The sequence below is a fragment of the Neolamprologus brichardi genome, chromosome 4 (assembly GCF_056152115.1).
Source record: "Neolamprologus brichardi isolate AB-2024 chromosome 4, ASM5615211v1, whole genome shotgun sequence".
NCBI lineage: Eukaryota > Metazoa > Chordata > Actinopteri > Cichliformes > Cichlidae > Neolamprologus > Neolamprologus brichardi.
Window position 1 is genome coordinate 18,061,914 of NC_142107.1, and position 27,095 is coordinate 18,089,008.

A 27,095-nucleotide genomic window follows, 5' to 3' on the forward strand; every position below is an offset into this window, starting at 1 on the left:
ATAATGACTGAAACCAGCCCACTGAAGGAACAATGGGCTGGGAGGTCAGTTCCTTAATCTTAATTATGCAAATTCTCATGACCATTGATCAACAACTACTGACCAAAACCCACTGATCAATGGCCGTGAGTACCATTCAGAAAGAGTTGGGGAATGGCTGCAATCACAGCATTGTAAGATGGTGACAGATGTACCCTTAGGCCCCCTCCTTGATTCAGAAATGGTCTTTCCCAATGGACATAATGATGTTATAATAGATTACTGCTTGCAAATGTGTTAAAGTTACATGATCAAAGAGCTGTAACAGAGGTAAGTGTAAGCTATAAGAGACAAACTGCTATGAGTGAGTATTGACAGGGATGTAAATATGGTATCAGAGCCATTCGTGATAATTTTTGACGGAGAGATGTGTTTCATTGGAGCTCTATAGCTGTGTTAATGTGTTTAAACATTCCTCTGAACCTAGAAGTATTCAGTATTTTTAATCAATTGCTCACCTCTTACTTATTTTCTCTGCCCTGGCTTTAAACTGTTGAAAGGAATGTCAAGAAACTCAAGAAGCTAATGAATAAAATGATTGAGCTGTATTTATGTTCATTAAATGTTAACCACTGCAAAGCTAACTTGTTAAATTATTAAGTCTCAAGGTAAAGTCAAAGATGTGAATGAGTCAGGCCCGTTTTAAGAGGTCAGTCTTATGTTTTCAGATTTATTCTTAAATAAAGTCAAAAAGGAAACCACAGTTCTAGGTTTATTTGCAGCATTGACCCTTATAGGATGAGTATGTGGAGAGAAGTGTGAATTGTAAAAGAAGGCCCCAGCCACGCAGGCCTAGAGATCGTTCAGCCCCCCTGATGGTGACTGGGTGTTAAGGAAAAATGTGTATTCCCTGATCAGTTGCCAAGAGGCTGTCGACTGTTGCTAGGTGAAATTTGTCAAAAAGAGGTATACAGTGCTCTGCCAACAATTTCCTGCTTGCTTTGGTTGCTACCAGGTTACCACTGAAGAAGTTGACTTCAGAGACAATTTGCCTTTAAAATAAAACTTGTGGCTTACTGCTGGTACTGACACATTTCAAAAGACAGAATTTTTTTTTGAAGGCTAATGTTCTGTTTCTCGCGTTTCACTATTGCTGAGCTAGTACTTGGCAAATGCTTTCACACAAGTGTTGGCAGACTCTGATAGTTTGGCACTTGCCCAGCACCAAACAGTACGCAGATAGTGGTGGTTAGCGGGTGAACACAGCGAGGCTGCTAGACGTGACCTTGCATTTAAGAGGTGTCTACTATAAAGAAACATTTGCTCCAACACATCAATAATAATATAACCTGGTTATTGGTTTGTCTGTTTTGTGTGTTTGTTTGCAGGATTACTCCAAAAATTATGGATGACAGTGAATGAAAATGAAAAAATTTAGACTTGGACCAAACTACAGGCAGATTATGCTCATTATTGTTGCACTTTGGTGTTGTTTTCACATCATCCAGCTCCCATCTCTGTAACCTGGTACACTGCCAAGCTAGAGGCATGTGTATGAGAGGTTTGGTTTCTACATGCATGGGGCATAAAAATCTGTACGGAGGGATATTATTGAACCAGAAGAAAACTTTGTAGAAAACTGTAAACCAACCACAATTGCTTTGTTTCCTATTCTGGCTTCTTTTATTCCTTTTATTTCAGGACATCTATTGTTTAGGAGTAGCAAATCAACTTTAAGTATATCATTTACAGGACTATGTAGATGTCATAGTTCATTTTTCATCATACATTCATTGATGTATATTAACCCTTTAAGACCTACCATAGAACCAAGTCCGCCAGAGCTTATATTATATGTTTACATGCTGTGGAGCCATTTTTGGGAGCATTTCAAGTTGCTATACATCAATACAACCATTATAGCCCAGATTTTAATAATATGTCTGCATTAAGTGCATAGTAATTACATAAATTGCAAAAAAGTGCAATAAACTACAAAAAAATTGAAAATCGTTTTTGTTTTTTTAACATATATTTCTAGTTAGAGAAATTTAAGAGGCTTATCCCTCAAAACTGTAAATACAAAAAAGTTGCACAAAATAGTTTCCCACCACAGGAAATTTATTTTGAGTGTCTTCATAGTTTTATTTTTGAAATACACCAATTTTTATATACTGCAGGAAAAACGAAAATAAATATTATAGTGCAAATTTGCAAAATAACAGCATATGCATCAAAATAAACTATTTCCAGCAGTGCAATATGAGTCCTAAGCATCCCAGAAACGACACAGAAAGTCATAAAGTCAAAGATAACTTTTAAAAACACCAGTATAGGCTCACGAGGCCCTGATGGTAAAAAAAACTACATTTCTGCGAAAATGACGTCACTTCCGGTTTCGGGCAGGTCATGGCCGACATGTGTTAGTTCGCGCTGATGGACGTAGGAAGTGTTATGAACAGCTGATCGGATCGGCAAAGCGTGTTTCTGGAATATTATGTTTTTGTTGCTGCAAGTGCTTTTTATGCAGTTTTTGCAAAACTATATGTGGAAGGAAACTGTGACCGAGGACAAGCTGATGGCATAAGATGTAAGTACAACTCCTCCGGTTTCATATGCAAAAAAAATTATTGCGCTAGCTTACGTGGTTGCAGAGCTACCGGGATTTAAAAATAGTTACGCAAAGCAGAGCGTGCCGCTCCGACCGGCTTTAAAGGGTTAAATGTAAATAACAAATATTAAAAGAAATAATCCTGGTCTTGTGAAAAAAGAATTGACTTAACTAATTTCAGCCTTAGCAAAGGTGAGTTTTCCAAAATCTTTCATGCATTCTTCAGAATTTGTGACAATTCTGGCTACTAAAAGTTAAAGTTAATGTTCTACGGGGATCAAACCATCTGCTACCAGACTCCTTGCCCTTCTGTACTGTATGTATCGCCTCTAATAATCTCTGTCTTTATGTGTCCCCTTGAATAACATGGCAACATAAATAACAAGTGCTCTTAGTTCTAGGTATGTAATCCTGGGAGTGCCACAGTGACGGATGGATGCAGGAGTAGCTCATTGGCAAGGACAACTTGCACGCCAGCATCAACACCATAGCTGATCCCTGGATAATACAGTTGGATAGTCTTGAATACCACCACACACCCACACACACACACACACACACACACACACACACACACACACACACACACAGATAGACATGTGCAGCTGAATCAGTCTGACTTACCACATGCTGAAACAGCATGTCAAACTGAAGTAGTGGCCTTTATCTCCCTTTATCAGGACACCTTTGCAATTCTTCTATCTTCAGAAACCCCTTCCTGTTGCACTGATGTGTCTGTATGTGTCCATTCAGACATATGTGGAAAAGTGGAAATGTTTAGTTTTATGTGGTCCACCTCATTTGAAATAACAGAACTTCTGTTATTTCTTAGGGCGGATTCTGCATCGGAACAAATACCTGTTTCCTATATAACTTTTAAAAGCATAAAATAGTCAAACGCATCACTAAATTAGATTTGTTTACATCAGAGAAGGCAGTTTTGTCAGTGTTTCTCCCTACATGTGAGGAAACCTAACTCAGCTCTCTTGCTTCTAATGAATGTCCTCCTACAGAACTAATGTCATTAACAACAGGTAGGGATGAGGCTAATGCAATCAAATCCTCTCAGTGATTACAACTACCATCAGCCAGCCCCGCATCACACCAATGAGAAGAAGCGGCTCATTAGGAATGCTTGTAAACAATACACCACGGGCTTCCTCCCTAAAAGCTATCAGCAAAAAGAGGCAGTAATAAAACAAATAGAGAGGAATATGAGACGGTTTTAATCCAGCAGTTTAAAATCTAGTTCTTCTTGTTGTTTGCTTATTTTGTTTATTACTTTCTAATTTTGAAAGCATTTCTACAGTGGAAAAGTGGCTGCGGAGGGATGAGACTCCGGTTACAACTGCATCTGTACGCTGCTCGCTGGGGAAACAGGTTGGCAGGTTTGATGCATGATGTTTGTATATGCTGTAGGTGTGGCCACTAAAGGTAACATGTAGAGATTCTCATGACAATTGATAATGAAGAAAAATGAAATTTATAGAAAGCATTGTGTCAAAATCACCTGTTTTTTCAGTTACATATTATATGGTTTGGATTATTAACTTTAATCTGTTATGAGTAAATTAAGGTGAATGTCTTAATTTTTAATAATTAATAACACACCTTCATGATTAACAGTCGCAATGCTACTTTCATATGAGAAATATTTGGATTTAAACATCCCTTTTGTTTTATCATAATCAGTTTGATTCATGAGTTTAAATCAAAGCATCACTTAGTTTTTAAACAGACACCACGCCTGTATTTAGCTGGATTGATTGTTTTCCCTATTAATATATACAAACATAAATTAGATAGGAACGTCTTGTTCAGGTAAAGGAAAAGAAGTTTACATTTGAACAACTCTCAGGCGTTTGTGGTTACATAACATCAAAATAATCAAAACATGTTCAACCAGCGTAATTCAAATAATATTTCAGGGTTCAGCACCTTTTTTACACCTTTATAAAAATGTGTTTAAACTTGATGACAGATGAACGCTTGTGTGGAGCTGCAGCAAAAGATGAACATGATCCCTTTAATACGTTGCCAACAGGAGCCTGTAACAGCCTTCCTCTTTCTCTGCCAGCTAAGTCTGAATCTGTTCAGGTCATTCTTGTCTAAAAACTGTGTGGTCAAAATACCATGGATTCCTTAATTATACATAACACTGTGAGAGAACGTCTGCTCCACATAGTTTCTTTCGCTCGTAAAGAGAAACAGATCAGAGGCCAACCCTAGCCACAACTGCCTTCTGATTCCCTTTTTTAAAAAGAGCTTACAATCATCTACCCACTTTAAAAACATATTAGTGGAATAACAAGTTTACACAGATGGAGGACTGTGTGTTTGCGTATTTGTTTTTGTGGGTGCAGGAATGTGCAGGCATAAAAAGGAAGTTTCTAAAAAGGCTGTACTTAATTTCAGCTGCATGCAGTAGAGTGATGAACTGCACCTGTGCCCAACTTGCACCCTTCTTACTTCTCTCCTATGTCCTAAAGGCAGTCTGTTTCCTCCCATCCATCAGTCATGCTATCTGGGCTAGAAATGCTTCCCTGCTTCCCTCTCTATGTGAAAAACTCTCTGTAAACTATCTGGGGAATTGCATGTTTTTCTTTGAAAATGCGAGAGTTTGGCATTTAAGTATCGGAACATATTAGCTGATAATTGCATTAGTGTCTTGAGAAAGTCATGCAGGGCACATCATCCTTACTTGCAGGATTAGAGTTTCTTATCTGAAAGCAAAAATCCATACACTCTCTCTGCAAAATCTGTGGCCTGTCAGATCTGAATAAATCCATTTCTCCAGACATCTGTCAGAGCACACAGCATTATCTGCATCTTGCTGGTTGTGAATTGCTGGTAAAGCAGATGGTTGTACATTTTTGTAATTATTAGTTAGAATGAGTAAAAAAAGGACAGTCAAAATTTTTCCTTTTAGAGGGTGGACTGCTTTTTCTGCCATGATTTGCAGTGAAAGTGAGTGAAGGGGAAGCCAGCACCAGTCAGTACTAATAAATCTGAGTGATTCTCTCAGTCATGCATGTTCAAGCCAGCGGTGGCAAATGTCCTTGATGTTATTTTTAAATCTGGTCATCAGAATACCTCTGCAGATACGCCAAACACCACAGGCATGGCTCACAAACCGCCAGCGTTTTGTGTCACACCTCAGCCAACAGATGCCCTGTGGGATGAAGATGACTAGCCATTAAGAAATTAATTAGATTTATTCCTGGCTGGAAATGACTTCAGCAGTGCCTCTCCCAAACATTGCTGTTGCTTTCACAACGGCTCATAACTGTCAGGGGATTGTGTTGTTTAGCTCTTACAGATTGTGTTAGATGTTTGCTGAAGCACACAGACACAAACTGACAAGAGGTTGGTGGCACGAGCCAAAGCAGATTGTAAAACAATCACCTCTTAGATAGGAGGTGAACAAAGTCACATCTTAAATCTGGACTCCACGAGAGTTAAGTTTGTGTCTCCCCATCTGCATTTCTGTGGATTTGTGCATCTGGTTGATTGAGCAGTGTGTGTGTAAGTGTGTGCATATGTTGTAACTGTGGCTGAGTCTGGGTTTGTCCATGTCTAAGTATATCTAGTGTTGTATGGAAACGTTCCCAGTGTCTGTGTTTACTCCTGCTGGGCAGTTCCCCAGCTGAGTTTGTGGTCAAATGTGAATAAGGCGAATATGAGCCTGTTTTCCTGCATCGGCTAACTTTGGAACACTTGAGGTAGACGGATGTTTGAACAGTAGTGTAAAAACTGGACTGGTCTGTTTTTTTGTGGTCGAGAAATAAATGGGCCACACTAGATGGAGTCAGCATATTCAGCGCGGTGGTTGTGTGCCTTTTGAAAACTGTAAAAGCTGGTGTTTGGCATCAGTTTCACCTGCTATGCTTGACCGGGTGCATGACACCAACTCTGGAAGGGAACTGTGTCATTGAATAATAAGAGCTGAAAAGCACAAGGCACAGAACTTGTTCTTGCGAGGTAATAAATACAAGGCAAAACTCAGTGGAAAAAGAAGCGAGTGAACAATCGTACAATGTAAAATCTTTATTTGTCAGGGTTGTAACAGATGAGTATCTGATGTTTTATAGCTGCACAAATCAAAAATACCAAGTTGCATCCTTTATTGAACTTTAATAGTTTTCAAAACAGCAATGTGCATACAGCTACAAACTGGTGAGCAGATGTTTATTCTCATCCTTTGATCGACATGGAACTAAATAACTCCTACATGCTCATCTTTACGGCTCCATTCATTCCACCTTTTCTACGTTCCTCTCTCGAGCACCGTTTTGAAGTACTAACATTTCTGAGTGAAATCTCAATGAAAGGATTAAATTCCACTTGAGCTCTGTTAGGAAAAGCTGTAGAATTACCCTCTCCATTGTATAGTTTTCTTTTTTGTTTAATAGTGCACACAATTCATGTTTATTTCCACTGTGACTTAATGCATCTGGCTTATTCGGCGCGCATAATTTAACGAAAGGGGGGAACAATCCATATAGGATGTCCCGCTCATATAGGCTTTTTAACATGTTGCTATAAAATCCCCCCAAAGCACGAAAAGAGAAAACTGACTTTTTCTTTCATCCTAAAACAATGCGAAAGTCATCCATCAATGTACATCCAAAAACATAAATATTAATTTTGCTCATGTTCCTGTAAGCTTGAACACAGTCTGATTCAATAAACAAGGATGAGAATGTGTATTTCACATAACTTGAAACCATCCGGCACATATTTATAGCTGCTTCCTGGGGGGATGTGTCTTTGAGATGCAGAAAGAGAAAAGTTAAGACAAAGATTGAGGGACTGTTTGAAAGATAAAACCGTGTAAAGTAAAACAGAATAAGAGATTTTAAAAAAAAGGAAACTCCAGTTTTTGTGGGTTGCTATAAAGTTTGTATATTACTGTTTGAAACTTCTGTTTATGCTACAAAAAAGAGGTACTTCTGTGGTTACCAAAGAGTACATGGAAATGTTGTGAAGTAGATGAGGTAACACAACGAAAAGGACATCCTAATTTGGCAAGATGTGTATTAGGATATTTGCTTAAGTCTCATAAAACAAGACTGAAATAACTAGTGTTATGCAGATCCTTAGTTTTAATGAAACAACCAGCTCCTTAGACCGGACATTTGTAACACATGAATGCAAATTTGAAACTTTGGGTTTTCTCACTTTGCTTATCTCTCTCCCACCAGCCGCCTACAGGAAATTGTTTTTTTTTTCATACTGTTGACAAGCGCTTGAGCACAGAGGCTCACCGGATTGTTGCAGTAGGGTGTTTACACCGCAATAGAAATGGTCTGCTTTCAAAAACTTTTAAAAGCAAGCAAATGTACAAGCGGTTTAATTTACAAGACGGTTCAAATAACAAGAAGTAAACATGATAATTGGTCTTTATGAAGTTCTGCTCGGTGGAGATACATCACAAGAAAGCTTGTAAACTGTTACCACATCCCATATCTTTCACAAAGGCTATGACAGACATGATATGTCTTAGCTTGTCATTTTGGATATCTTATAATATAAATATCTTTAATGCTGTTAACCTCATGTAACCGCATGTAAACCTTGTAGGTTTTAATAAGAAATCAACCTTTTGTCCTGTCCAAGTTCTCTTTTGAGGTGTAACTGATCCCCCACTGATGGGATCAGTGTGATGCTGTATAAATAATTATACATATAATATAATAAATCCCCCCTGTTTTTTCTTTCTTTTTTGCAAACAAACACACATTCATTGCCAAACAAACACACACGCACACACAAACAGAGTGAACAAAAGCCCTCCCTGTGCGCTCCCAAAGAACTGCTGCAAACAGAGATTAGAGAAAACACATCAATTCATGTGCCACTGCTCTTTATTTACTCTCGGGCTTGGGTTTGGGGTGATAGGGACTGCAAACACTCTGTCCTAGCTTTCGACTACTGAACTAGCCATACAACAGTTGAGGTTTCTTTCTCAGTAAGCACTGCACTGATTCCTGTATAATTACACTCATTAGAGGACCGCAGCCTGGACTTTACATAATCAACATTGATGTGCTGGGCACAAAGACATGGACCTTAGGCCCGTTCTGTAGTTGCAGTAATGACAATACAGTCATCATGACAGTAATGATACTTTGATGACGCCAATTATACAAGAGACTTTGTTCTGTCTTTACCAATCTCTCCTCACTCTTTCCATGTGTTTCTTTCTGCCTCCCTGGCACCACTGACCTCTATAGTAAATGCTCTGTGCTTTAGTTGATTGTCAGGAGGATTTTGATCCTTCCCCATCTGAAATGCATCAGACAGGGAAATAGATTATCCCCTTCTGCAGTCATTTTGCTTACAGTCCTTGCTGTCAGGATTGCTTTGTGCAAGAAACCTGGGCTATTGATATTTTGTATCCAATTATTTAGACAGGAGTCTTTTTCTTCTACTTCATTTCCTTTTATTTTTTAATCTCCTCGTACCCAGTGAATGCACGACATCTCCGCATATGTGTGTGTTCGAGCTGCTTTAATGCTTGTTAGCTTGATTAGATTATTTTTTTTTTCAGTTGTGTTTGTTGCATTGCTAAGATGAGTCCATGTGGTTTTGACAGCAGATTCAATATATATTTTATCAATTTTAAATGCTTGTGTTTAGTTTGCAATTTCTGCATGTTTGATGAATTGCTGCCCTTTACTAAAAAAAAATCTGAGGTCAGCATATGTTTGTGTTTGTGTGTGCAACTGTACACATGCGTGGTTTGTGTATAGCCATGCCTGTACACATACATGTCTGTCTCATGGCAGTTTGAACTGGATGTGGAACAACTCTGCTTCCAATTGGCTTCACTTGTTGTCAGTATTCCCCTCTCATCAGGGTGATTTAGGAGCTGCTAACTGCCATGCAGTGTTTGCGCCGGTCCATCTGGAAGCCAGTTTCTGCCTGAACCAGGAAGAACTGATGCCCCCATGCCAACTGTGGCCACAGAGGATGGGTGGGGGAGCTATCTGAGGTGGGCCAGTGGTTAGGGCTGGTTTAAGCTGGGGAAACTGCAACAGTATTTCAGGATCAGCGAGCAGCGGACGTAAGATCATAAATAGAGTTTTTATTGCTGAGCTGCTATGCTGGGTGAGCCTCAGTCTTTCAGCAAGATCGTAGCAGTGATTGATGTTTCCAATGTGCCGAGGGAGGAGGCTGTGCAGCGTGGGGGTGCATCAGACAGCGGAAACGGCAGACATGGCAAGGCTGGCAGAGCCTCCTGCCCTCCCTCATTTCCCCAGGGTTACCCCCTGACAATCTCCTGTCCTGTGTCAGCCTACAGATCTCTGTGTGGACACGGCATGGACTCTTGTCTCACACAGCTTCTACCTTGAGCTGGAAGTGTCTTTAAAGTCACTGCAGGATATTCAGTACAAACAGACTCACATACTCACTGTTGAAAGCTGGAGAAACCTTTTGGTCCTGGTGATCCTCCATGCAGCAGGTGCATTCAAGCTGCTGTTCATAAAAGTAGCTGGTTCTGTCCATTGTCCTGTATCATAACATTGACAGAGAAGTAAGGGACACCGGGGAGTGTTGTTAGAAGTGAATTCCTTGAACAACCCTGTATGTACTTAAAAGCACGAGACTATCTGCAGCCCTGTTTTTCCAAATATAGATGCGCTTTTGAAAAGCTTAAGAGCATGCAGCCTAGAGATTCCGGGTTTCTTCTTCTATTTTAATAACACAACAAAGCTGACTGAATTAGCTGTGAAAATCTGTGTAAGATCAAATTTACACAGTTAAATGAAAATCTCGCTTTTATAACATACACAGAGAATTTCAAATATTTCTAAATAAAAAAACTGTCTTACGTACGTCAGTCTTACGTGTGTCAAATCCCTATATAAAGGGTTTTTTCATAGCTGTATAACCAGATGACTCATGTTCAAAATGTAGATAGTGTAGCAGGTAGAAATACATTCCTTCTGTGAGCTTGGCCATTTTTATGTGTCATGCTACATATATTTCCACCGAGGCTCTAAAGTTAACTTTATTCACATCAAAATAAAAATAATTTTTAACATCTGTGCTACACTGGTCTCTATGGTAACAGCCATGCCTGCATGATCTGAAAGCATGGTCTGCATAAAGTCACATTCTACCTTTGCAGACTAGACAATTGTCCAGCTGAAAAAAAATAAATGTATATATGAATGTTAGGATTCTTTAATGGTCTGTAAGGAAGTATCTTTTGCAAGGGTGCAATATGCTCTCTATGTGTTCTGCATGTCTTCACTAAGGTTCTTGTTTTTACAACCTTGCTAATTTGGGGTGGCTAGTTGAGTTGTCTGGCAGGAGTGAGAAGGTTGCGTGGTTAAGGAAGGACTACAGAGATTTTTTTTCATTCAGTGCCAGAGAGCAGCATTGCTCAAAGCTTTTGAGAAAACATCTGATGGAGCCTCTTGAGTGCTCCCAGATTGGCAATGTGAATAGCAGCTTTCATGGAGGCTGCTTGCTCTAATGTGTTTTTGAGTACTGTGTGTGTGTGTGTGTGTGTGTGTGTGTGTGTTTGCTCACATTTGTGTGTCCCTGTGTGAGCATTTTCTCTTAATGCTTCTATGTACGTATGCGTCATAGGTTCAGCTTTACTCTCTGCGTATGTGTGTTTGGTGCATGTGTCTGAGCAGTTTGGTTGTTTACATAAATAACTTGAGGCGGAGGCAAAAAAAGCCAGCAGCAGAAATGCACAGCTGGGTGTGTTTCAGGGACATTTTACAGTGGTGATGGCTCAATCCTTCACAGAGCTGCCGTAGAGCTACCTTTTCATTTATTTATGTGGAGTGGATGCATATGAAACAAATAGCTGCTCTTTTCAGCTGCTTTCTTTGGAGAATCTTAATTGTCTCTTTTAATATTTTTGGCCTGCTTATCTTCAGCAGACACATTTACAGACGTCTCTTTATCCATTTGTACATAGTTCTGGTAAATGAAGTGTTTAATATCCCATATGCTTCTATATTTCCTAAAGCTGCTGATGTTGAAGAAATACTGCAGGCTGTATAGTTTATAGTTTTTTCCCCCTATATGCAGTTGTTCTATGCACCTGTTTGTTCCATGCACAGTTACTTGAAGATCCTGCATGGTTTCCACTGCAGCATTTTGGCTTGCAGGGGGGGACAGATAGCACTCTGCCATGGAGTCATCCTAAGTGAAATAGCTTGACATAGGAGCCTTGCTGTTCCTCTGAGAGTCACACTGCAGCACTCTGTCTCCCCCAAGTGGTACTTCATTGCACCCCGGACCTCCACCATATGAACAACAGCTGACAGTGTGATCATGCTTGCACTTGCGTCCAGCATTTCTTTTCACACTTTCCTAATCTCTTCATAAATGTCCAAATAACCATCCAGATGAACAGAATCATCTTTTTGGGCTCTTCATAAATGTTTTTTGCTTTTATACACGTGTCACTGTTCAGAGGGTGCTGACAGTCAATGAGTTGCACGTGGTATTAGATTCCACACACTCCTCGACACTTTAGGAATCAAGGGTATTTTTGCAGTTGTCCTCTGCAGCTATCAGGTTTTAAGAGGGTTTTCCTTGCTGGACGGGCCAGGCCAGACCAGACTGTGATAAATTATTCCATATTGTTTTACACATCTTCTCTAGCCTTCCTCAGAAAGAAAAGGAGGATCCAATGTTTCCTTGGGTTTTGTGTGCATGTAATTGTTAGCATCTAAGGGTACTTTCTTCCAGTTTGTATTAAACATCTTCTCCATCTTGCCCTTTTCTTCTACCACAGGTATGAAACGTCCGTTCAGCCCGTCGTTGCTGCCAACAATCGAGCTGGACAAAAGGACGGGCAGCGCTGAGCTGGTAGTGCAAATGGACAGCGAGCTTTCCTGCAGCATAGGGGATGAGGGCGTACGACCAGATGAGCAATCACCAGGGGGCGACTTGCATTCTACGCTCTGCAGACCAAAAAGGGAGAGGAAGCAACGAAGCTACACATTGTGTGATGTGTGCAACATACAACTGAACTCAGCTGCACAGGCCCAGATTCACTACAATGGCAAATCCCACCAAAAGAGACTCAAGCAAGTCAGCAATGGCAAGATACCAAACAACGCAGGTAGGTCTTAAGCGCTGCTTGACTGACCGTTTGTTTAAAGTTGCAAAATAAGATATACATGCAGAAAAGTGGATTAAGTCTTTAACTGGATTTTTATAACAGTGTCTAGCACAAGGGTCATGCAGCGTAACAGAATCCCACACACCGTTCACAGCACACTGTCACAAGTTCCTCGTGCCATTCCTCTGTACTTGTGTTGAATAGAAGTTAAACAAATTGGATTCTATTTGGTGAAATGTGTTCAGACACAGCCTTGGGCTGAAGACACAAACACACGCACGGACACAGTAGCATACAAGTAGAGCAGAGCTGAGTGAAGTTAGAAAACAAGAAGCTAATTAAGTGCTGGTTGTGTTTGATGGTTGTGTTCCTGGAAGTGAGGCGGCTGGAGTGAAGTTGGACATTTTTTCATTCTAGTCACAGTCTTGTTTAGAGCTCTGCTGCAGGGAAATCAGTCTCTCAGTTAAATTTGACGTGGTCACACTTTCATTCGCTTCTTTGCTCTGTCTTGGCAAAAGATGTACATGCGACCAAAACATGTATGCAGACTCATTTATCTCAATAAAAAGAAAATACACAGGGCATTGTGCAAAAGTCTGTCACCTTCGTTTCTTTATAATTTGCCAGGAAAATAGGAAATAGGTTTATTTATTTATTAAAAACATGGAAATAAGAATGGAAATGCAGTATTAATGTGGAAAAAAAGAGTTGCTACAATGCTTAGAGACTTGAACATCAATATTTGGTATGAGTACCTTTATTCTTCAATACAAGCCGAACTCTCTTGGGAAAGGTTTCTTTTAATTTCTTTAAGTAGTCTCCAGGAATAGTTCTCCAGGATCCATGGGATGAAATTAGATTCATATTTACTTTTGACAAGATCCCCATCATCATTCGCTGAAATGAAGCCCCGCATTATGACAGAGCCTCTACTGTGCAGATGGCTGCAGATGCTCTTGTGTAATTTGGCATACCTCAGGCTTTTCTCCCAGTGTCCTTTCCTTAAGAATGACTTCTTGACAGACACACTTACACTGAGGCTGTTTCTGATCAGACTTCAGCAAACAGTAGATGAATGAACTAAAGGGCCAAGTGCATCTCTCGGATCTTCTGTCAGCTGATTTTTACTTAACTTTTTTTAAGGAAAGGACTTTCAGATACTGTTTTATCAGCTATAGATAGTTTTTTAACCCTTCACATGTCCAGTTTACTCAAATTCCTTAAGGATACACTGTTCACTATGCCAAGATATGGAAGGTTTTAGACTCTCTTTGCAAATCACCTTGTTAGTGCAAAATTACAATTTTATCTTAGTCAAACTGTGTTATCTTTGGCATTTTTCATAGATTCAGTCTAAACAAACGAGAACAAATTAGGTATTTTTGCAAAAGGTTGCTAGGAACAAAGTGCCTATAGATCTAATTCAAAAGTGTGACTTTGCTAAGTTGGCTATTATGTCCGACGAATCCCTTGAATTAGGTGCCCTTTTTATGCTAGAATAATAGGTCTAAGGGGCCAAACGAGTAGAGTTAAAAGTACTGAAAAAGCCGCCAATGTCGAAAGAAAAACTTTATAAGACCACTTGGAAGCAAAATATAAAGAACAGAGGGGTGACTCAAAACTTTTTCTTAGTACTATGAGTTTAACAAAGTTTTGAAACCCGGTTCAAACACAGACTGGCACATCCTTTAGGTGGTTTACATGTAGCAACATGTTAATCATATGAGACAGAAGTCACATTTGTATTCATGTTGCAAACAGGGAGAACGCTGTGATTATACTTGAGCAAAGCTGGTTTCTGTGCTGGAAGTCTGTTACTGTCCTCAAACAGGTGCAATAGATGATGTGTTTAGATGTGTTTGCATTTGAGCAGGTGTGATTTTGTCACACAAATCAGCATTTGCAAAATTAAGATATGATTACGGTTACATTTTTCTGAGAAGGAAGAGTAACCTTATCCGATGAGAGCTCTTTAACAGGTTAAATGTCAAACCCTGAAATGACTCAAGGGGTGTTAAACAGTTTAATCTCCAAGACAGCTGAGGGGCTGTATGCAAATTGCAGATATTCTCAGAAGAGAGACACTGCTCCACCAATAGACCAAAGTGTCATAGCACCTATTTTTGTGCAAAGGAATTTAAAATTGACAATTTATATTTGCACTTAAAGTTATGAAATATGATTCAATAAACATGTTTGTGGCTGTTACAGTAAAAAAATATAACCTTTTCTAAGCGGATTTTATGTTTTTTGCCTGATTTTAGATCAATTGTGTTAATACAGTATGTCAAAATGAAAATGTAACTGTAAATTCAGACACGTGAGGTTGTGCTGAAAAGGAAGATACCAAACAAGGCAAAGTAAATAGTTTTTAAAGGTGAAATGTGGAGGGAAAATCAAAAGTAGTTAAAAATGGCCAATTATACCCTGGACCCCAGAGGGTTAAACTTTTGTTTTTTAAAGTAACGCAATAGTTACTTTTCAAGTAATTAATTACTTTTAGAATCTTGTAACTCAGTTACTAATTTTTTTGAAGAAGTAACTAGTAACTATAATTAATTACTTTTTCAAAGTAATTTGCCCAACACCATTAGTGCTACACTGGAACCCTTGCAAAATAAAATGTGCGTAAGTTGAAATAATAAGTAAAAGTAATCAACATTAAATCATAGCAGTCATAGAAAAAAAATCCAATATGACAGTGGGTTCCCCCAAATTAATGATCCTTTATCTTTTAGAAAACAATCTGTATATTTCAGTATTTAATGATAAAGTAGCTTCTTAAAGTAAAAAGTTAACGTAATTGTTTTCTTTTTTAAGGCAGTAGAGATGAACAGGAAATGAGTGCAGGGGAATAATATGCAGCAAAGGTCCAGCCAGCTGAGAGCTGAACCAAGCACTCAGCTGCTAATGTGTTTAGGATGGCACATGGGCACTTAGCCCATGTGCCATCCTAAACTGTCTGATCAAAAAAGCGTACATAATTTTGGTATTACTTTTCTACAGAGGGGAAGAAACTTTAATTTGGGAATAGTCTGACATTATTTGAGGCTATTTTATTACCTCTGATTATTTCTGCACTGTTTTTTAATCGGTTTAAGAAATTGGAAAGTACGCAGTTAATATGCAAGGTGACTTGAATAATTACACATTTTCTCTTTTTTTTTGTAACTAATGTGAAAAGTAAAATCTTTCAAACCCAGAAAATATTTCACTGTTCTTTTTTTTTGCTAATAATCACACTCTATCGCAAAGCCTTATGCTGGCTAACCAGTAGCCCTGAGTCATGTAGAAGTCCTTGTAAAAGATAAATGACTCATACGCTTCCAGAGATATTGAACTGCAGTTCAAGTAACCACACCATAATTCAGCAATCACATAATATTCTTCAGGGACTTTTTCAAAACATGTTTTAAAATTGTATCCAGTTTAATGTAAAATAGTTCTTCATGAATACTGCGTATGAATCAGATTTGGTTTAACCGAGTCAGTTCCAAGTTGCTGCAAATACGTCTGGAGACTGAAGCTAATTTGTAGTCATGTGTTGTTTTTGAAGCTCTAAAATAGATTTACACAAAGCAGCACTTAATTGCCCTAAATGGCTAAAAAGCTTGCAGGAAATATAAAAAAAAAAGGTTGGGATAGGTGCAAAATCATACTTTAATTTTTGTTCATAAAAGTTTGCCATCTCAGGACTAATTGTTTTAAATAGCAAGCCATAAAAAGCCATATTACAAACTGGTTTTTGTCCTCTGGGCTTTAGAAAAGTGTGATCTTCTGTCTTATTATCAGCACACATTTTCCAAGGCAGAATCAGTGATTGTATGGGGAGGTGTCGGGGGGCAACATATGGTGCTATCCAGACTACGTCTTTTCCGCATGCATAAGAACAGCACGGCTCTGTCTAGGCTCTAAACCAGCATACCTGGAGCCTGGACTCACATATCAAAATAATTTAACACATTTTGAAATAATCAACCAAGAGTCGGAAAACAGAGCAGATGTTGCGCTTGCACTAATAACAACAGTTCATCAATGTACAAATGTGTGGAATAAAATAAACGAAAACTTTTTTGACAGTTACTTTACAGATAAATGTGGGTCTTTAGTTTGGATCTATTTTATTAAAAGGGGATAAATTCTCCCTTACATGAACCACAGACTGCAAGTCACATGTCAGCTGTCAGCTTAGGTCTTTGCTGTGCGCTGAATTGCAACTTTTATCATAAGACATGCTGTAATGCAAAGTGTTTGATCATTTGGCCTTTGATGCCACCAGCTTTTTAAGGTTAGAGACAGCTGTCCAGCAAGCACCGAGCACACCTGATAAATTCTACAGTAGTATGTACCCAACACTTTATCGTACACACAAGAAGCTACGTGTTGTTTACTTTAAATTCCCAGTTTTGGCACGCTGGTGCATGTGATTCATACACACACACATATAGGTTGTGACTCTGTGGCTGTGTGTTTATGTGTTGTTTTAGGTGTTGTGTGTATTAGTCGAACGGCACGCTGAATTGTTGTGGTGTGCAGATTCTCTCTGACATGCAGTCACAATCACGCAGCCTTATCTCTGCTCACCTTCTGCTGACTCCCCGAGGCAGCCAGCTCTGCTGCGTCCTCAGCTCCGGCACAGCTATGCTGCTTTTCTGTGTGTCTGTGTATGTATGTGCACATCCTCCTCATCTGGTTCAGATATTTTTAGATTTCTTAAATGTTACACAGTCTGTAACTCAGAGTGTGGAAATATAAAAAAGAGGCTTTGACGCTCCTGATTCTGTCAGTCTGAATATGTACAGTATCAGTATCTGTGTTTGGTGTAGATGTTTATAGGTTTATTGCATAGATAAAGAATATAATATTTAAATAAGAGTGTATGTAAGTGTGTGTGTCTTTGTCTGTGTGTTACTCGCAGCGAATCTTCTCCATGTCGGCGTGTATTTCCCTCCCTCCATGCTTCACTGAGCTGACATGAGTCCAAGCTCTCTTTTTTTCTCTTTCCTGTCTCCCCTCCTACCTCTTTCTTCTTCCTCTCCCTTTCTCTGGCATGGATGCTGGACATGAGGGGCAGCTAGTCATACTGAAAGATGATTGTGCCAGTGATTAAGAGAGTCCTCTCTGTTATCACGGGCAATAATATGTAGAGAAGCTTGCTGGCAGGGCTGAATGAAGAGAAATAGTCCAGATGTTTGGGTGACAATGGGAGTTCAGGTGCAAATTTATGTGCTTTAGTGTTCATTTTTATGGTAATGTTCCATAGTGATATTAAAAATTCATAGCGAATACTCATGTGTTTGTTTTGAGATTGTAGAATCACTTTACTGAAGATGAAATAAAGCAAACAGCTCAACAAGAAGTGAACTTTTTGAACTCAATATTTTTTAAGATGTCATGGCTCTTTTATGGCTCCTAATGCTGGCTATATTTCATTCTGTCTATAGAGAAAAACAGCTACAATGCTTGCAATATTTCAATGCCACAGAAAGCTTTTTAGTCAAAAGTATTCTTGGTGGATGCATATTTTACACATATTGATGCATGTATGGAAAATATTACTACTACTACAACTAAGGCTGCATTTCTATGTCAAGAAAGGTAAAGCTTGTTTCATCATTTCATGAAAATTTAGCCAGATTGTCACGTAAGCCAAATCTTTTTTAAAAGTAAAAGTACAAGAAAAAAGTCCAGCTAACAAATGTAACACATATTCTTTACATCAAATCACGTTAAATATTTAAGGTGCAGATGTGTAGGATTTGTACCTCTGCTTGATCCATATCATATGCTTTCTATGAACCTGTATTGAGTGCATATATGTGTAGAAAGAAGCTTGTTGACAATAACCTGTTAAAAATATCATTATGACCTCTAACTTTTCCTACATCCCTTCCTTTGCAAGTCTATAACTGTATTCTTTGTTTGCTTATGAATTTGCTATTGCAAAAAATTCCCTGTTATACGCCTCAACGCTTTGACAATAAAGGCTCAGACAGCATATCATGTTGCAGAAATTAAAGTTGCAACAAAACATAATCTGGTCAACACAACATTAGTAGTCCAAACGAGCTTTACGCTTCCATTTAAATTTAATAGCAATAGTTCTGCTGTTTCTACAAGGCCAATCTAAGTGTGAAGTCAATAAAAACAAATGAAGTTGAATGTTTTGTAAAGGCCAAACAAAAGCTATTGCAAATCTTCATAATTCTCCCACAATCTGAAGTTACTGCAGAACCAGTTATAAGCCCATCGGGTCTTTGACTGCTGGGATGACTGGCATGAAAACAATATAGAATTATGACTTTTATCTTTTCGGGTTTTGGTTAATAGTATTTTAATATGGGTTTTAACGTTCAATGCAGTAGTCTAATTATTAAATATCGGTGAAATGTCTGGCTTGATTAGTGACTACCATCAATCCAGATGTCAGGTTTGCAGCTTTAATTACTGCTTAAACTGGAATAGTGTTTATGTTTGCTGCTGACAACCATCACTGCGTATGATCTATTTTATTACAGGCCTCAGTGATGCATGTAAATGTGTTTTTTAACTTCAATGTTTTGTTGCATGTGTGTATGTTAGCATGCATAACCATGTGTGCATGCATGTTTGAAGCAAATTTCTACTTTGTTTCTCCTCTACTGCTAAGTAGGGAGGCCTCAGATCAACCAGTCCTTAGAGGGAGAAAGGTCCTTAATCCTTTTTGCTGTAATTAGTATTGGTATTAATTTCTGCCAAGGACATGCATCAATGTAAGGAGTCAGTCAATTAAAACTTACCCCGCCCCCAAACGTAAATGCCTCACGCGCATGCACACACACATACTTCCTTGTACTCCCTCATTTACTTGCAGACCCCCCTCTTTTTCCAGAGCAAATGATGAAATCCTGTAAGAAGGGTCCGGGGGGGGGGGGGGGGGATCAGGACTGTGGACAGCACCCTGTCCTGATGTGACCCAGCAAAGCCTGTGGATCCGAAAATCATTCTGACAACACGATGTTCGGCTGTGTGTGGTTGTTCGTGTTTTCTGTTAATCTTCCTTAGCATTGTGAGGCAGCATGAATGTGTCCTACGGATACATCCTCCATGAGACAGAAACCACGCATGATAGAATTAGCATTTGTGTGTCCGTGTGCCTGTGTGTGTGTGTGTGTGTGTGAGGTTTTTTTTTCTAGTTGTCCTTATCTTATTTGCTTTGATATGTGAACATTTTTGCAGTGTGTGTGTGTGTGTGTGTTAGTTTATGTTTGTGTTAGTGTGAGCCTCCTTTTCATGGTTAGACTCTTCATCGCGGTCTCTGTCTGACTCTATCTCTCCGGCTCTGTTTTTAAAAAGCGTGAGGAATTGGATTAAAGGCAAGGATTTTCTGCATGAATGCATTTGCACATCTGCATTTTATTTTTGCGCTGCCTTGCAATTTCGCTATTTTTTCCCCCCCCCTCAACAGACTAAAATTACTTCACTCTCTTTATACATGCCTTTGGACATACATGTACAGACGTTGTTGGTGTGTGGTGTTTATGTAGTGACCGCAGTGTCTACTCTGATCCTTGTACATGGTTGATGTTGCTGCTGGGTTGTTTCTGTGTCTAATTCCAGGAAGCACTTGCTTCAGCTAATGTCATTTCACAGTTCAAGCAAACATTAAAACCTCTCCAGAGAGTATTGTCTGTAACAAAACAAAACAAATACAAATCACTGATAAGCTACAAGGATATATATATATAGAAAGGGACTTATTTTATAAGCATATCCACAGTTTATCTAAAGCACTGTCTTCCATGTCCTTTTTTTTCCTGGTGTGGGTGTTTAAATCTCCTGAAATGTGATGTGGCTGTCGAGTCCTGCACTTTGCCATTTTTCTCCACTCCCACCCCCCCATCCCCTGTCCTTCTTTCCCCCTGTTCTCCACTTTGCCCCAGGGTCCAGACCTCTGTGTGACGGCAGTTCAGATTCTGGGAAAAGGTCGACAGGCATACCAGGCTGACACACAGGACCCACTGGAGTATAAAAAACGTGAGGTGTGGCTCTTACCGGGCCACAGAGAAAGGGTCACGTTTCTCAGAAATCATCCAATGTCTGTGTTTACTCGGGTTCTGACAGGTTGACTGGCTGTGTCTGCAGAGAAGGCCAAGCGATTCTCGCTATCAGCCCCTATCTGCCCCGTCTGCTACACAGACCCGTACAGCCACAGCTGCCGCAGACATATCTGCTAGATGAGTCGTACCATTTGCCAGTTCGCTAAATGTCAGAAAATATCAGGCGGTTTTCAACAGTATTTTGTCATTTTGGTCACCTAGCATGACTCTCTTTTTTGTTTTTCTTATTTATCATTGCCCTCGTTTTGTCTGGCCGTGTGCTTGTTTTTTATTCTCCATTTTCAAACAGAGTTAAACCGCTGGTCTTTTCAGTGTAATATATGTAAGCATATTACAGAGAAATGCTTTTTCCTTCTCCCTGAACATACAGTGAGGAACATCAGACATGTTGTAGATTTTAAGTAAAATCAGGAAATGTACTATACAACCCAGTGAGCTGTCTTTTTTGGACAATTTTGCCCTCTTCCTCCACTGGCTCTTTGCTAAAAGACTCATGAAAGGCTTTCTTTCTGGGCAGAAAAGAGTCCCTTCAACCCCCCCTCATCTCACCTCCACCTTAGCCATCATCTGTTCCCCATCATTACAGGCCTTTGGAAAGGCAAAATTACAGCAGAGTGACATATTACCAGCTGTATCTAAGGGCAGGAATGGAGGTTAGAGAGGGAAAAGGTAGTCTGGAGTAAAGGGGAAATAGAGATGAGCAGGAGTAATAAGGAAGATGGGGGTTCTAAAAAGGGAAGAATCACATCAGCAAGACTGAGACAGAGAAAAGCTTAGGAAATAGGCTGACTTGAACAGAGAGAGTGGGTGGTATGTGTGAGAGGCAGACGTAGACAAACACTGTCATTTACAGAGCGAGGCAGAGCTGTCTGCTAATGGACACATGATATATGGCCCCAGAAAGTTTGCAGTTCCTCAGAGTTCCCAAAGTTCACATATACCTCCAATTCTTCACAACCAAGCCTTCAGACACTAGAAGCGTCTTTGCAGAAGGTCATTGCATTTTTGTCCAGAGCATCTTCTAGTATAATTTTGGGGGAATTTGAGCTAATCTCATGAGAGGCCTCGTGTCACATTGAATGAGAGGAAACAACCGCAAAGTAGTCTGACAATGTTGGAGCGTTTGCTAGTGCATGGAGCAGTGGAACTCTAGAGACCCTTAGTGTGTCATACATAAAACTGAAGTAGACAAGCTTTTGTAAACAGATGTAAACTAGGCGGGATGAGACGAAAGTGAGGGTGAGGGGAGGGCGTGTATGGTGCACTAAGCACACACGCGGTCATAAACGCATATCTTTTTGCCTGTTTTATATCGCATCTGTGTACAGTAACATCTTAGCATTGTTATTTTACGAAAATTTAACTGTCATCAGATACAACATATTAATGCATCAATATATTACCTGCAGAATAGCAGTCGTTTCTAATTTCTGTACCTCTTTATGCTGATTGCAAAGTTGGACTTTTAAGGAAACAAAAATGTAGTTAACTCAGTTCTTATTTTTCATTCTCAGAATTGCATTTTGTTTGCAGTCTGTATAAGATGTGATGCATGATTTGTCATGTTTAAATTTACCGCAAAAGTTCTCAAATTTAAAACGGGTACAGGGAGGGTAGACTAAATACTTTTTTTGTTGAAAAAAGTAATATTTGGTTTAAAAAATTCCCCTCAACTGTTTTGTTGCTCCACCTTTATTACTGCCTGACTTCTCAATTTACCTGCAGGTCTGTATGTATGCCAGCTTTATGCAAATAATCCTAGTTCCCTTGTAGCATGGCCAAAGCGGACTACTAGAGCTCCTTCTGACAAACACACACATACGCGCACACACACCATGCCATTTAGAGAGCGAGGGAGGCAACTCATGGATGATTTTCATTGTTATTCATGTATTAATTTATTCGCTCATGGCAGACGTGAAACAGGGCTGTAATATGCAGATGTGGGTTTGTTTCTTGATGGGAATTTTCTGGTCCACTGCCTCTAGCTGCCACTAATAATAAAGACAGGCAAGAGAGGTGGAGGAGGAAAGAGGGAGGGAACTGGAGAGAGAAAAGGGGATGAGGGAGAAAATGCAGTTATAGGAGGGAAGGTTAGAGTTGTCAGCGTGCCTCCAGTCATACACCAGTTCTCAAACAAATCTTCTACACCCTATACTACATATGCACGCACACACACATACGCACGCGCGCGCGCAGGCGGTGACCAGGTGTGATCTAGCTGTGAATGGTCTTGTCCTTGACATGAAGGTGAGCATGTAGTGTTGTCTTCTCTGTACTGTTGACAAGACTTCTGACCAGCTGCAGGCTGTTGCTCTACTTTCTTTGGCTCGGTAGTAGAAACTGATTTAAAACTGGCTATTCTTCATGATAAGATTAAATCCACCGTTTAATATCATTTTTTAACCTCCCACCCAAGAGATAGATATACTGAAAAATATCAACAATGATCTTTAGCAGAAGCTTGCTGAAACATACTACAGTCAACTACTTCTTGACCCCTTCTCAACAACAGCATTTGCTTTTCAGCTGACAAGAAAAATAAATATCTCCACAATGCAACTAATAAAAAGCGAATGCATTTTTATTTGATGTGTGTGCAATCTGGGTAAGAATATAAGCACTTGTACAAACTATCTTTGTCACTACCAAGACACAAATAGCCAAAGAAATACCCTGTGGGCTGTGAGTCTTGCTGTTTTCTGTGCATGCTGTTGTGGTGTTGCACTGGGGTTAGGCCCTGAAGGGGGCGGGAGGGGTCATAGGCGTTGAACATTGGCATGCTTGAGGAGGAATAATGTCAAGAACAAGATGCTAACAGGTCACAAAGGATTTAGTCTATTTTCTTTTGTCGCTGCATTTATAAGAAATATTAACCCCCTCCTGTCTTTCTGATTGAGCAGTAGAATGACAAGCAGGGGGAAAGAAGGGGAGAGAAGTCCAAGCACATTTCATGCAGAATGAAAGTCAAATTCAGCCACACAGCAACATAGCTCCAGGTTGAGCTTTTTAGAAATAAAATGAAAGGAAAAAATGAAAGACCTGTGCCACCATAAAAAGGAGACTAAGATGTAAAGAAACCTGTGATATATACGTGCTGCCGTAATCCTACATCATGGCCAAATATAACATTTAACCTCACAAATTTCAATTAATCACTACATAAATCTGTTTATGCATTTTTTTTCTATCTGAGAATAAATTCAGATTCTGTTAATAAACACTTGATATCCTACATGTGCTGCTATATATAATAAACACGCAGGCTTTCTTAAGATAATTTGGTTTTGTGCAGAAACACTGGGAAGCAAGGTGAGTCATATTGGGTTGAAAACTAAATAACAACAGTGTCAGCCGTACAAGAGGTTTGGCAATCAGCACAGAACGAGCGAGACAGTGAGTGACAAGTGACAACTAACAAACAAAAGAGTCTGAAAACAGGCAAAAAGTAAACAAAATAAGATTTAAAATCTATCAAGGGTACCATTTGCTGACAAGATTTCTAGGTTTAATCTGCTCCATAAATGAGAAAATAAGCATGCATCAAGTTTACCCGCACTGTAACTACATCCAGGTAAACATGCGGTGAAAACATTGTTCGGGTCCCTAAAATAACTTAAATTACTGTCTTGCATTTAAATGCTTCCATCAACTAGTGGATTGACATCCATGCCTTTGCAAACATCTGTAGTATAGAGTATGTAGTGAAGACTTCAAAAGGACTTCAGCTGATGGGTGCAGAACAGTTACCAAAACGGTGTAACTGTATGGCCGCTGTACACACCAAGCTGGATGTCTTTTTTTTCTGCTGGACTGCCTTAATATATCAGGTCAAAAGTGCTGGAAAGATTCCCATATTGACCTGATGACATCATGCAGTTGCTGCAATTTTGTGGGCTGCACATCCAATTCCTCCAGATCCCAAAGATGCTTGATGAGATCAAGATCTGTTGACTGTGGAGTACAGTGAAGTCATTGCCATGTTCAAGAAACTAGTTTGATGATTTGAGCTTTGTGGCATATTCAACGCTGCATTCAGAGGATTGGTACACTGTGGTCATAAAGAGATAGATATGGTAGATGACAATTGAATTGAGCTGCGGTTTGGTGAAGGCCTCGAAGGGGACTGGCGACGGCCTGGCAGATACCCATGGACTAAATAGAAGTGAAGAAGTTAAAGAATTGAAAAGGGTAGGGAAGGTGGGGCCCGTAAACGAGAATGACAGCTTGCAGAAGTGGGGGAACCTATATAGATGAGAACCAGAAGGAGTGTGTTTGGAGGCGTGGTCCCGCTCCTGAAATACATAATCTCCAATTAATACTAAGGGACCCAAAGTGTGCTTAGAAACTAACCATTATATCACTGCAGCAGCAGCCTTAACCACTGATACAAAGCAGTATGGATCCATGCTTTAACGTTGTTTATGCCAAACTCTGACTTTACCATCCAAATGTTGCAGTAGATATTTTTGACCTATTTCTTCACAGACTTCTAGTTGGTTCATCGTTAAATCCAAATGAACATTTTTGCCAAATCTGAAGATATTCCCTTGAGTGATTTAGGATGACTTACAACTCCCTAAATATAAATACATATAAGCTTTAAAGCAAACAATTACTCAAAGAAAAAAATGTGTTTGCATTCAAACAAACTTACTATTAGCTCATCACATGTGCATCCATGTGTGCGTGTATTGCACCATTTAATTACTAACCATTATAAATCATCCCAGTACTTATCGTCAGCGTGATGGACTGAGTACAAAGCTATTAAAAGAAAAGAATGCCACACATGTTAAAAATACATAGCAGAGTTTTAGCTAGCATTTCACTTATGCTAATATTTAGCTTAGATTTACCAGTCAAATAAAATTATAATATTTCTGCATGATGTTTAGAGGACTACAGCAGAGAATGGAAATAATTAAGCAGCATAGCTTAGAATTGTAAATTGCTTGTAAATGGTTATGTTCTGCCATTGTAAACACAGACCTCAAAACATCCATCCTGCACGCTGACGTCTTATTCCCCTCTGATTTGTAGACACACGTGCACGGCTATCTGGAGCTGAAGCCCACAGGCATGCTCCTAGGCCGGAGTCCAAGCCGTGTCAAATCAGCAGAGTCTTCACCAGAGGCCAAATCTGTAGCGTATAATTAGCTTTTAATCAGCACCCTCATTCAGGCGAGCAGTAAAGATTAGCCCAGCTTGGGCTCTGCTTAAAATAAGCATTCATAAATGCGTGCAAAAGCCTCTGACCCATCGCATCCAATCATACACACACAATGCAAAGCTCCCTCCCTGCGGTCTTCTCTCCATTTGCTTTCCCTGCCTTTAAAGCCATTTTTCCTTTTCCCTTTCCTCCTTCTGTTTCTTCCCTGAGTTTGTTTTCAATTTTTCACGGATGTTGGTCGACCCATTCTAATTTTTAAAGGAAACGTTCAGCCACCTCCGTAGTTGAATTCGAGTCAGTTCTTAGCCACTGTACAAGGGCACAAGGACTTGCGCTCAAGCCTACACCTAACACAACAAGCCTGACCTTAATGGCACCTTGTGCGCTGGAGGGTCTATTTGGATAATCCAATATGGAGAATTTAAAGTGAGTGTCTTTATTAAAGAAGCTGCTGGGGTTCGAGAGCGTAACATTTTAGATGAGCTCGTCTCATCTAATCCCTGCCTCTCTCTGGGGTGAGCCGCAGCATTTATGCCAGTAATGAAGTGCAGTGAGATGAAAGCCTTTTTAATGGGATTTAGTTAAACTGGGACACAAACCAGAAAGTCGGGGAGAGGGGAGGAAAACGCTTCCTCATCATCACCGCCAACGTCATTGTTATTTCTGCACATGGATAACTCGCTTGTAGGCTGTGATTAATTTATATATACGTGTGTCATCTTTCTTTCCCATTGGCTATGGCAAATGTCTATCACATACCTCTTATTTTGACATTGCAATCATGTTGCTCCAGTGGATTTCTCCTTTTTTTTTGTACCCCGTTTAATTTTTCCAATCACTTCTGTAATTTTCCTGTTTCCTCGCTCACTGCTTACATGCCTCATCTTGTGTTGGTTTGCAGCAAACAAAGACGGACTGTGTTTTCTGCAGGTTGAGTCGGCACATGCCGATGGGTGACAGGCTGGGTGGGCTGCTTGTTCAAATGAAATGTCTAACAGCCAAATATGTACTTATTTATTTTAACCTTTATATGCTGAGCTGCCACTACAGCAATCTCTAAGGTCGCATGGTGCAAGACTGTGTGTGTGCTCGCGTATATGTGTGCAAAAGCCAGTGTGCCATACCGCGCTGTAT

At 39.7% G+C, this 27,095-nt stretch overlaps 1 protein-coding gene across 3 annotated transcripts in view; it reads left to right on the top strand.

The window, feature by feature from the left end:
* znf385c (zinc finger protein 385C) overlaps positions 1–27,095 on the top strand; it is a 144,671-nt gene that overhangs the window by 40,476 nt on the left and 77,100 nt on the right. For all 3 annotated transcript variants that reach the window (XM_087839961.1, XM_087839963.1, XM_087839962.1), the window contains exon 2: positions 12,360–12,689. In XM_087839961.1, the coding sequence (XP_087696087.1) occupies positions 12,362–12,689 (328 nt within the window). In that variant the 5' untranslated portion in view covers positions 12,360–12,361. The remainder of the gene's footprint in view (positions 1–12,359; positions 12,690–27,095) is intronic.